General features: G+C 30.1%; 2 protein-coding genes across 2 annotated transcripts in view; one reads left to right on the top strand and one right to left on the bottom strand.

The window, feature by feature from the left end:
• The window catches only part of LOC101514231 (calmodulin binding protein PICBP), a 5,150-nt gene extending 2,948 nt beyond the window's left edge, over window positions 1-2,202 (bottom strand). The window contains exons 1-2 of the mRNA XM_073365994.1: window positions 1,687-2,202; window positions 7-1,289 (exon numbers count right to left, since the gene is read on the bottom strand). Coding sequence (XP_073222095.1) covers window positions 7-1,289; window positions 1,687-1,965 — 1,562 coding nt within the window. The 5' untranslated portion in view covers window positions 1,966-2,202. The remainder of the gene's footprint in view (window positions 1-6; window positions 1,290-1,686) is intronic.
• A 4,405-nt stretch (window positions 2,203-6,607) lies between these two features.
• LOC101513886 (triacylglycerol lipase SDP1) lies at window positions 6,608-10,051 on the top strand. Its single transcript, XM_004493374.4, has 3 exons — window positions 6,608-8,179; window positions 8,384-8,527; window positions 8,975-10,051. Exons 1-3 carry the CDS (start codon window positions 6,755-6,757, stop codon window positions 9,854-9,856), a joined length of 2,451 nt encoding a protein of 816 aa, XP_004493431.1. The 5' UTR covers window positions 6,608-6,754; the 3' UTR covers window positions 9,857-10,051.
• The last annotated feature ends 2,637 nt before the right edge of the window (window positions 10,052-12,688 follow it).

Below are 12,688 nucleotides of genomic sequence, written 5' to 3'. Positions count from 1 at the left end.
CCCAAGAGTACCTCATCTGCGCCAATGCCCCTAGATTTGGAACGATCATCAAAAGAAAGGTCTTCAACTTCAGGCAGAAGAATTTCATCAAATGCTTTTTGCACCAGCTCAATTACATTCTTCTTTTCATCATCCATATCCTGATCTGATTCACAAGAAGAGTTGTTTCCTCCGTTAAACGCAAGAGCATCTTCATCGCTATCTTCTTTGTCCTTCCCAAAAAATGGAGGCTTCTTTTCACATTTCCCTGTGTTACTTAATACTGCATGCTTATACATCAAATGCCACTTTTTTATATATTTCTGATCTCTTTCCTTCAGTCCATATGCCACATCAGTAGTACTACTATCCGGCTTAGGCTCTTCTGGTACAAAACTCTTCTGCAGCACTTCATAATCTGGCTCTATAATTTTGCCTTCGGTTGTTAATTCCACCTCCGATATTTTGATATCGGAAACAGGAAAATCAACTACATCTGTTGTTGATGTTGATTCCACATTAGCAACTTCATCGTTTTCCTTGTATGCAGCCATATTCCTGTTGTCGTTCCTTGCTCTCTCAATTACCTCATCATAAGCGGCCATATCATGAGACTTAAAAGACGATGATTCCCTTGCAAGTTTTTTCACATCCTGAAAGTGAGAGTTGCCATCTTCACTATGGACAATCTTGGTTTTCTGAGTGTCATTTTTCCTTGCATTGCCAATGTGCTTTGATCTGCCATCTTTTTTCATGGACTTTTGGCTCTTCAACTGACGTCTCCTCATCGACACAAACCGCTTCAACGGAGGCAAATCACCGTTGTGGCGATGACCATGAAGAGAGCAGTAAGTATATGGACAAACCTTTTTAGCCGATACTCCTTGAGAACCACTTCCCTCTTGTGGAAGGTCAATATGATCAGGGAAATGTGAATCCTTGAGAGTTGAAGAACATGTGGCTTTATGCAAACTTAAGTCTTCAAAGGAATCATTTGATTTGCAACTAGACTTTTTTGTTGAGATCCTTACAGGCCTCAAGCTTAATCTTCTAGTCATGACTCTCTGAGACTTGTTACCAGAAGCATCACTTGTACTCTTCCTATTCTTCCCATCACTTCCATAAATGGATTCAGAATATAACTTTGTTGCCGATTTAGTGCCTTTAACAGATGCAAGCTTGATTGATCTTGATGATTTCAGTTTCCTCTTTTGTTCAGTCCTTCCAGATAACTTTTTAGTCAAACTTCTCTTCAGTTTCAAAGTAGACATTCTAGTAAATGTCTTATTTGTATTAAGTCTTTGTGTAATCTGCCAGAAGACACTCAACATTATTATTTATCATATTCCCCCTCTCCCCACCAAATGAAACTACTCAAAATTTCAATGTAATCAAATAGCAGCTATAGATAGAACTATAGTGTAGCAAAATTTTAACAAACCGTTATTCTTCTGCAATATGCAATTAAGTATATAGTGTTGTCAAATAGCAATTATAGTGGCGCTACAGCATCTTAGAATAACATAATTTGAATAAACTACATTTGTTCTCTAACAGTCAATTTAGTACACAGTATTGTCAAATGGCAACTATAGTACCTAACAGTGGAATTTGAATAAACTGTTATTTTGCGCGATTGACAACACAGTTAAATCACATATATATATAAAAAAATTATCAATTTTCAGATTTGATAAAAAAAATTACCTGGAAACTATCCTTTGCATGAGAACTAGTAGTAGCTTTCATGTAATTTGGTGATGCATCTGTCACTTCAATTAGGGTTGGTTGCTCTGAAGTTTCTGTGCCAACAAGAGATGAAAGAATGGAGAGATTATCATATTGCGGTTTTCTTCTACCTCTGCTGGATGATCTCAATCTTTGAAGCTTCATTGATCTCACTTTATTGAGTTTCTTCCTGGATTCAAATTTTTCTATGTTTTCTGGCTGGTTAGAAACAGATTCATCTTCTTCTTGATTGATCATTTTTACTGTGAATTCATAGAATCAAAACACTGTGGATTGAGTAAACTAACGAAGGAAAAAATGCACCTGATTGTGAATTGTGATGGTGCTTGGAAAATGGTTTTTTTTTTTTTTTTTTGACTTGATGGGGGAGGAATGATTCAATGAAAGTGTAGTTATGAAATAGAGAGAATTATTGGTTTTTTCTTTTTTCTTTTTCAAAGGAAACTACGTGGAAATATTCCAGTTCGTCGAATTTTTAAGACTTGTAGACTTGTTTTTGTTTTCTTGAGTTTAACTAGATTTATTTATTTATTATTATCATTATTGGGCAGAAAAAAACAGTTGTGACTTTTCTGGCATTTGGCTGTGTTCAGAATTGAACGTGTCAAAAGACTGAAAAAATCATGTGAAATGGTCATCGGTCAATTGGCTCATGCAAACAATTCAGTTGTGTTTGGTCGTTTCTTTTATGCCTCTCTAGATATTTTAATATATCCCTAAAATTCTAAAATATTCTAATCTATTATACTTTTAAAATAAATATATCAAAATGTATACAAAATCCAATCTACCCCAAAAATGTCACTATATAATGAATAAGTTTTTTCTTGTTTTTTAGAAGATAACATCCTAAAAATGCAACCATATATTATATATCTTTATTTTTTAAACAAAAAATAATTAAAAACTAAATATATATATATATATATATATATATATACTAATAAATAAAACTTAATACATTTCAATAATAAAAATACATAACTTTTTTATAAAAAAAACTACAAATTCATCGTTAACGGTTAAGGAGATGTTCGAATAATTTGGTATAGCCTTCTTGTTTATAAAACATTCACACCTTGATTTCAGTCATAACGTTGATTTGAGAATTAAGACAATTATAAGAACTTTGAACGAGGGGATAATACATCATTTCAAACATAAGAACAGCAGTCTCGTAAGTTATGCACAGAGTCCAAAACAAATTATGGAACGACTCAAAATGGTATATAATATATCTATCCATCATACCATTTATTGTGGGTTAATGGGTGGAATTGAAAATATTATCCTCCAACTACACATATGTACCGATACATTGCTCAAAATTCCATCTTTAAGATGCTCAAGGACAGATCCTCAAATACCCAAAAAAAGTTTTAGATCGAAATATAATATAAATAATTTTTTCAACTTCAAATTCAATGGAATATACTTAATATCTAATTTGTTCAAATTAATTATAAGTTTAATAATCTTTTAATGAATAAAGAATAAACTTATAATTATAACCACTACATTTATTATAATAACACCACATTAAAATAAAAATAAAAAATTTATTAATTTTTTTACCAAGCCGTTAGATTTAATAAAGTCTAGTTCGTGTCTAAAGAAAAAAAGTTTATAAACTATTGATAGATTTTAAATTTTTCATGAAGAATGTTAAAATTTTATTTTATCATTGGTTTTACATAAAAATATATAAATTCAAAAATTTAAATAATGATTTTACTAGTTACATTCATTATATTTTTAATTACTCCAAAAAAAACTTTTTGTATTAAACTAAATTTACGTAGTTGTATGAATTTACTTCACATAAATTATTTATTAGCTGTAACTCAAATAAAATATATGAAATTGATAAAATTATTTAAATGACTACAACCTATCAAAAGTTTATTTATTGTTTTTCTTTGTTTAGTGACATTTGACGGCTTTTTTTCACTGCATCACTAAAAAATAATTAAATTTTATACTAGCACTTTTTTATAGTTAAGTTCCCTTATACCACTATGTTGTAATTGAATTTGGACAAAGATGATAAATCGGTTTGAACAACACCAATTTCTCAATTGAGTTGTTTTATATATATAAAAGAAATTGGTACGGGAAGATAATATTTCTCACCCTTTTTGTTTTCTTTTACAAAAACAATAGTTGCGTAATTTATTAGTGTTTTTATTAAAAAATAATTTAAATAATTCAATCAAGTTTTGAATAAATAATTAAGTTAAACTTTAATTAAATAATTAGTTATTTAATTAATTAATAATATTAAATATTAAAATGAAGAATAAATTGAACACTTAAATATATATTTTTGTTACATTAATTTGACTATTTATTATATCAACTATTAATATATGATATATTAATTTTGTATATGGTGTTCGGTTCTACACGATTATGACGTGGATGGTGAGAAATTGGATTTGCTTCTTCAACAAATGCATTTGGTCTACTTTCTTGCACAATTTCATTTAAATAAGTATGTATTGAAGAACTAGGAGCTGTTTAGTTGAACAATGACGAAACATCAAATAATGTTGATAAAATTGTCGTGTTAGAAGACAAAGATTGTCGACAAACATATTATTGAATTATGTAAATTCAAATGATTTTTGACTGATTCAAATTATTGTTGTATTGACATGAAAAAAAAAATGAACGATGGTATGACTGTATCGATAACTAAAAAGCTATGCCTTGATCATTGGGTTGGCTAGTTCAATATTCAGCTCATCTTCAACACTAAATGGTAAATCCGACAATAATTATATAACCGATAGATAAAAATTGAAGTTGTGTCTAAACTGCAACATAAAATCTTTTATCGGCTTAGAAAATCCTTGTCTCAACTAACCTTTAAGAAAGACATGTTAGTTAATTAAAATTTGATTTAACTAATTAAATAATGAATTAAAATAATTTAAATTAACAATTAATTATTAAAAACAATTAATTGATTTTCATTTTAAAAATAAAATTAAAAATTATGAGGAAGTGAGATAAGTGGCCACCAAACCGATTTCTCACTTCGTTATAATAAAAAAGGAAATTATAATTCTTGCAAGAAATCGGTTAGAACTTAACTAAAAATTAATTAAAAATGGTAATACTTCGATTTATAATAGAAAATAATGATATTTTGAAACATAACTTTCTTTACAAGGTACATTTAAAAAAAAAAATAACTACATTTAATGCCATTTCCTTTTCATTGGGAATAGTTTTGGCTGGAATAGGTTAGATTTTTCCTATTTTCAAATATACATTATTTTTTTACTTGGATTTTGGCCTAATTCTCTTACTTTTATATATCATTTTGGTTTAATAAATTTTGCCAACGTGTTGCAGTTGATTCTTAGTTACTACAGTGGCAACTTAGGAGGTTAGCAATCGTTTTGTTGTGTTGTTTATGAGTTATGACATTCTTTTGATTAATAACAAAATTAGTTGGTAGTGACAATGATCATGTGAGGGTGAGGTGAGTTCATTAATTAATTATGAGGGTGATGGACCACCACCACAGTTGACCCTTTTTTCTTCTCCGCAATTGATGCAATATCTCCCTTCCACAACATCTTTAAGGTGATTTTTAATTTATGTTTATAGATTGGAGTGTTAATTTTGTCATAGAAAATCCAATTAACAAACCGGTCGAGCAAGAAGGGTGCAGATGAATATAGAATCCGTTTGTCTAACGAATGTCCTTTTTTTCCAACAGTTAAAACGAAAAAACAAAACCAAAACAAGTTTTTTTTTTTTTTTTTTTATCAACTTTACGTTGTCTGTTACTCCCTTAAACCTTGTTTAAAAATACATATCAAAATTAAGTATATAATAATAATTAAAAAATAATAAAATATTGTTATATTTTTTAACTTAATTTTATATAATATTTTTATTTTTTTATTTAATTTTAAGTAATAATTTAATCATTTATATCTTAAAACATCAACAATGTTATAATTTTTTTATAAAAAATCATCAAAATTTTTAAACAAAATCTATAAAATTAACTATCATCTTCAATATAATAAAAATTTATTAAATCATAACTCAAAATTTCAAATAAATTCATATTTTTATTCTTTATTTGATGAATTTGATGTTGTTGGAGATAAAAATATAAATTTATTTGAATATTTGAGTTACGATTTGATGAAAATATAATTTTTTTTTAAATTAATATTAAATTTTATGAATTTTATTCGTAGATTTTGATGAACTTTATAAATTTATAAATTTTTGTGAAGAAAAAATTTCAAGATAGAAAATCATCAAATTATTATTTAAAATTAAATAAAAAAATTAACGGCTAAAATAACATATGCAATTTGTTTTTTTAAATGACACGTCATAATATGGAGTGAGTAACATCGTTACTTTTGCTGCTACACTCAAATAGAAACTCCTAGCCAGATGCAAGTTGCACCAAGTTGCAAAATCAAAATTTATCTATTTCTAACACAGTCAAAATCAAATCACAGCCATATATTTTGTCACGTTGCTTCTTATCTTTGCTCTGACACAATCCTAAAACGACCCATAATAAATTTGGATATGGTTCTTTGATCACTCACACGTTTTTTTTCTACACATCCTCCTCACCCTTTTATGACTAGGCTCCGAGTCACCTTATAATAAACGAATCTTTTATCTCCTCTCTTTCACAAGATAATTTTGTTGCATCAAGTTGGGTTTTTGGAAATCGACGTTTAGACTTGTGGGGTTGATTCTAAATTCTTTCTTTATTAGAGTTTGTTTCTGGGCACTTGTAATTTTGAGCTAAGCTTTTACTACCTCTTATTGGGTTTCTTGAAGCAACAACAAAAATATCAACTTTTTCATCGTTAAAACCAATCATTGACACCGTTCTCATGTATGCTTCATCTTCTTTAAATTAGTTCTTTTTATTAATTTAGTAAAACCTTGCCTTTTCTCCTTTTCTACTTAGAAAGGTTGAAAATTTATCCCTTTAAAGTTTTAAGTTTAGATTTTTAATCAACAAGGTAGAATGGATCATATTAGTAATGAAGCTAGTGTTGACCGTTTTCCAATTGGTCCTTCAGACATTCTTGGTAGAACAATTGCTTTCAGGGTTCTTTTATGCAAATCTATGTCACACTTGAGGCGTCACATATTTCAAATCTTGTTAGAATTCTTGTATAGGTTTAAGGGTGTGTTGAAATTGAAATCCTTTTTATCATGGTTCCATCCAAGAAACCCTCAAGGGATATTAGCAATGATTACAATAGTTGCTATCTTGTTGAAACGTTACACAAATGTTAAAGTGAGGGCTGAAATGGCATATAGGAGAAAATTTTGGAGAAACATGATGAAAAGTGCTTTGACCTATGATGAATGGGCTCATGCAGCTAAGATGCTTGATAAAGAGACACCAAGGATGAATGAGTCAGATTTTTATGATGTAGAGTTGGTTAGGAACAAGCTTCAAGAGCTTCATCAACGTCGACACCAGGGATCGCTTAGAGATATAATGTTTTGTATGCGTGCCGATCTTGTTAGAAATCTAGGGAATATGTGTAACCCTGAACTACATAAGGGTAGGCTTCAAGTTCCTAAGTTAATCAAGGAGTATATTGATGAGGTGTCAACACAATTGAGAATGGTTTGTGATTCTGATACGGAGGAGTTATCGTTGGAAGAAAAGCTTGCTTTCATGCATGAAACTAGACATGCTTTTGGTAGAACAGCTTTGCTTTTAAGTGGTGGTGCTTCTCTTGGATCATTTCATGTTGGTGTAGTTAAAACATTGGTGGAACATAAACTCTTGCCTAGGATAGTTGCAGGTTCAAGTGTTGGATCTATTATGTGTGCTATTGTTGCCACTAGATCATGGCCTGAGCTTCAGCGTTTTTTCGAGGACTCCTTGCATTCCTTGCAGTTTTTCGATCAAATGGGTGGGATTTTTGCAGTTGTCAAGAGGGTCGCGATGCGCGGCGCTGTTCATGAGATCAGGCAGTTGCAAATGTTGTTGAGACATTTAACAAACAACCTTACATTTCAAGAAGCTTATGATATGACAGGTAGAGTTCTTGGGATTACTGTTTGCTCACCGAGGAAGCATGAACCTCCTAGATGTCTTAACTACTTGACATCGCCTCATGTGGTTATATGGAGTGCGGTAACCGCTTCTTGCGCCTTCCCTGGCCTTTTTGAAGCTCAAGAATTGATGGCAAAGAATAGAAGTGGAGATATTGTCCCTTATCATCCTCCTTTTAATCTCGGTCCCGAGGAAGGCTCCACGCCGTCGCGCCGATGGAGGGATGGTAGTTTAGAGATTGATTTGCCTATGATGCAGCTGAAAGAGCTTTTCAATGTCAATCATTTCATAGTCAGTCAGGCCAACCCTCACATCGCACCGTTGTTGAGATTGAAAGAATTTGTACGAACTTATGGAGGCAATTTTGCTGCCAAGGTAACAAACATATATTCATGGATTTGAACCTTTGTACAAAGAAAATGCATAGTACATTCATATGCACATCTCTGCATTTTTTTGGCACTGTATAAGTTTTATGCATAGTATATTCATGTTAAAAACTGGGTATTTAGTGAGTTATTATCCCATTATACTTGTAATCCCGAACAATTTTATCCAATATTGCTTTTAATTGTGCAGCTTGCTCACCTTGTGGTGTTGGAGGTGAAACATAGATGTAATCAAGTGTTGGAACTTGGCTTTCCCTTAGGTGGACTTGCTAAACTGTTTGCTCAAGAATGGGAAGGTGATGTCACTATTGTTATGCCTGCTACCCTTGCTCAGGTATGTGCCTTACTTGGAGTAGTTATATAGTGGTTATAGTGTAGCAGAATTAGAACAAATAGCTATTGATTTGTATTACGCTGTTTTAGTACAAAATGTTGTTAAGTAGCTGCTTTAGTGACACTATAGCACTATTGTGTGCAGAATTTGTACTAACCACTTATTTTTATCCGCAATTGACATTACAGTCCTTATTTAATTATCAGCTTGATATTTATTTTAAATTTTTAAATAATACAAAATTCAGTTATAGATATTAATTTGAAGTTTTAGTGGTTATCATCAAGCAAAATATCAATGTTAACATGGATGATCATGCGACAAATGTTCTCTATAATCAAACATTTTCACAAAAGGTGTAGGAATTTGTTTATGTTTTATTTACTAATGATAATTCATTGCTTAAGTGATTAACTTGTGTAAATTTTGACCTGTCTGTTGTTTCAGTACTCAAAAATTATACAGAACCCTTCTTATGGAGAGCTTCAAAAGGCAGCCAACCAAGGGAGAAGATGTAGCTGGGAGAAGCTATCAGCCATAAAAGCAAATTGCGAAATTGAGCTTGCTCTTGATGAATGTGTGACAATTCTCAATCATATGAGAAGACTAAAACGAATTTCTGAGAGAACTTCTGCTTCTTCTGTTTCTCCTGGTTTGTCCAGTGCCGTCAAATTCAGTGCTTCAAGAAGAATACCTTCGTGGAATTGCATCGCCCGAGAGAATTCGACAGGTTCTCTTGAAGACCTTACTGATGTTGCTTCCTCGTTGCATCAAGGCGTCAGCGGTTCCAACATTGACTCAGAAAATGTTGATTTGATTTCGTGGACGAGATCGGGCGGTCCTTTGATGAGAACTGCATCGGCAAACATGTTTGTCGACTTTCTCCAAAACTTAGAGGTTGATACCGAACTAAATAGAGGCACAGCGGCGTATGCCAGCCCTCGTGATTTTAAGTATCATAGTTTCAGGCTCACAGGACCGGATAGGAACTCGGAATGCAATGAATCTGATCAGAAGGAAATTGGCAACAGGGTTGTGAATGGGTCTAGCATACTGATAAGTGAAGGGGACCTTTTGCAGCCTGAAAAGATTCATAATGGGATTGTTTTCAATGTTGTCAAGAAAGAAGCCTTAAAACCTTCAGATACGTGTCGTGATTTTGGAAATTATGACAAGGAAGTTGTCGAATGTGTCGAAATCGACTGTCCTGGAAAAGAGATGGATAATGCTAGCTCTGATTCTGATTATGTAGATGATGAATCCACACCAGCTAAGTCCCTAACTGAAATTCAAGATTTGAGCATGGAGCAAAACATTGTTAATAGTTAGCTCTAAAGATCAATTATTTTCTGGTGAACTTTTTTCTTATATATTTTGGTTCTTCTATTTCTCTATTTCTTACCCCATTGTAAATTGTAAATAAATGCAAAATCAAGTCTTGGAGGATTCATGATTTTGATGGGAATAACACACTATTTGTTTCACTCATAAATATAAACAAAGATGAGAAGGAAGTTCTGTACTCATGCTAGCTACTAGTAAACAGGGTTTGATAAAATGACAAAACTAAGACAATTTTTGTCAACTTTTGAACTCTCACTTTTCTCTTGAAACTTTTGAATTACTTTGTCAACACCCAACTAAATCTTTCATTTGCAAACACATCTTTAGCATGTCACGATGAACCCTGTTCAAGAACCATTATCATAAATGAAACTGGTTAGTGAAAATGATTTTTATTGTTTTTAAAAAAAATGTAACTATAATAGTCTCTTACCTCTCTTTAATTACAATTAGAATTAGTATAAATTTTAGAAAATGCAAATAAATATTTTTGCAAAGTCAAAATACATGAGTTTTCAATCTTGAAAATCATGGTGAGAGTTATTTGATATGTATCTAACCACTTATATTGGCGTACTCTAACAATTACATAAATTAATAATTATTGTGAATTTGGAATTTATTTTCATTAGGGATAAAATCAAATGTTAGAATCCGTAAGATTTAGAGTTTAATTGAGAAATATCGATATTATTGGACTGAATATTATGTATTGAGTTTAAATCCAAACTTTTCCGATTGAATACAAGTTTATTTATCATTTCATATAAAAAAAATGTTAAAAATACATCTTCATCCACTCTATTTATTTGTCCGATTTTAAGATTAAACTTATAGGAGAAAATAGAAAATACACTGTTAATAGACACTAGTTTTATATTGAATGTCAAAATGATAATATTTAGTTTAAATATATTTTTTTCCCTATAAATATAATTTTTTTTTGTTTACATCTCTATAATATCAAAAAATAATTATTTTTGGTCTTTAACGTTAAATAGACGTTACAAAATTGTTAATTACTAAAGGGAAACCGTTTTTCGTCTCTGTAAATATAACAATTTTCAGTTTTAGCCCCTGAAAAATATTTTTTTGAGTTTCATCCCTGCAATATTCAAAAAAATTATTTTTCGTCCTTAACGTCTCTCGTGAAATGCAATAATTTGTACAATTATTTTTGTAAGATACTTCAAAAAATTTATAGTTAAATATTTTGGAAAGGTTAGTTCAAAGTGTTTGGTAAAGTTTTTATTTTATTTACCTTCGTGGTTAGTTTGTAAGTAGAAATCGAGAAATATTAGTAATAGATATTAAATCTTTGACTTTTTTTCTCAATACTATTCGGTATTTATTAACTCACTAATCGAACTATTTATGTAGAACAAGTGTTTAGTAAAATCACTTAATCAATTAATTTAAAAATATAAAATAACATATAAATTAATTTTTATTAATAATAAACTTATGTTAAGTAATGTTTAAAATATTTTCACTTCAATAATTTAAAATTTATTAATCTTCTATCTTATTTATTTATTATTATTAAATTAATTTTAATTTTCTGTTTCAAAAAAATCACTAATTAATTATTAGTAAAAACATTCGTAAACAACATCGAGGTTCATGATTTTAACTCGAAACATGATATTCAATCTAATAATATTGTTATTTGTCAGTTGATTTGAGCTTTATAGATAACTTATTTTCAAATATATTCAAAACATATATATTAACTCTAGTAACTTTAGCAATATAGTTAATAGAAAAAACATATATACAACAATAAACATATAATATAATATTATAATTAAAATTAAATTAATATAATATTAACTACAGTTATATTAATATAAAATAATTATTAAAATAAATCTATCACCTAATATATATTTTATTTATTTTAAATTATAATGAACAAAACCTAAAGCGTAAAAGGAGATTTTAGTTAAAATTATAAAGATAAATTAACAGAAAAAATAATTAACTATAAATTTTTGGAAGTATCTTATGAAAATAACTATACAAATTATTGCATTTCATAAGAGACGTTAAGGACAAAAAATAAATTTTTTGAATATTGCAGGGATGAAATTAAAAAAAAATATTTTTTAGAGACTAAAATTGAAATCTGATATATTTACAAAGACAAAAAATCATTTCCCTTTTTTAATTAACGTTTTTGTAACGTCTACTTAACTTTAAGGATAAATTTTTTTTTTTTTGTATTACTGGAATATAAACAAACAAAAAAACAATTTTGCTTCCCACACCCCTCAAATTACTTCCCACACCCCTCAATTTTTTTTAAAACCCAAAATACCCAAGCTACCTTTCCCTCTATATTCACTTTAACTACTCATCTTCTAACTTCATCATCTTCATCTTCTATAACCTAAAACCTTCATCTTCATCTTCATTACCCTAAACCTAATACCTTCATCATTCATCTTCAATCATCTACTTTCTTGAATCAAGTAATCAATCAATCTTCAATAATCTTCAACACCATCTTCAATCACTTCAAGCATCTCTTCAATCAAGTAAGTGTTTTCGTTTTCGTTTCCTGGGTTTGATTTTCTGGGTTTTCAATTTTCATGAATGGGTTTTGAACGTTAAGCAATGATTCTGGGTTTAATTTTCTGGGTTTTGAAAGTTCAATTACGTGAAGTGAAATGAAGTACGTGAACTCAGATCACGTAGGTGAGTTCACGTAGGCTGATGGAGTTCACGTACGTGAACTCAGATCACGTAGGTAGACGTGAACTCAATTAACGTAGTCTGATGGAGTTCACGTACGTGAACTCAGATCACGTAGGT

The sequence above is a fragment of the Cicer arietinum genome, chromosome 3, assembly GCF_000331145.2.
Source record: "Cicer arietinum cultivar CDC Frontier isolate Library 1 chromosome 3, Cicar.CDCFrontier_v2.0, whole genome shotgun sequence".
NCBI classification, from domain to species: domain Eukaryota; kingdom Viridiplantae; phylum Streptophyta; class Magnoliopsida; order Fabales; family Fabaceae; genus Cicer; species Cicer arietinum.
The sequence above is the reverse complement of the archived record's forward strand: the minus strand, read 5'-3'. Positions and strand labels throughout refer to the sequence as shown.

Excerpts from the sequence above, each read along its gene's own strand:
- LOC101513886 (XM_004493374.4), top strand. The coding sequence starts at position 6,755 with ATGGATCATATTAGTAATGAAGCTAGTGTTGACCGTTTTCCAATTGGT. Across the intron at positions 8,180-8,383 it reads GAGGCAATTTTGCTGCCAAG|CTTGCTCACCTTGTGGTGTT; the intron begins GTAACAAACATA and ends TTAATTGTGCAG. Across the intron at positions 8,528-8,974 it reads TGCCTGCTACCCTTGCTCAG|TACTCAAAAATTATACAGAA; the intron begins GTATGTGCCTTA and ends CTGTTGTTTCAG.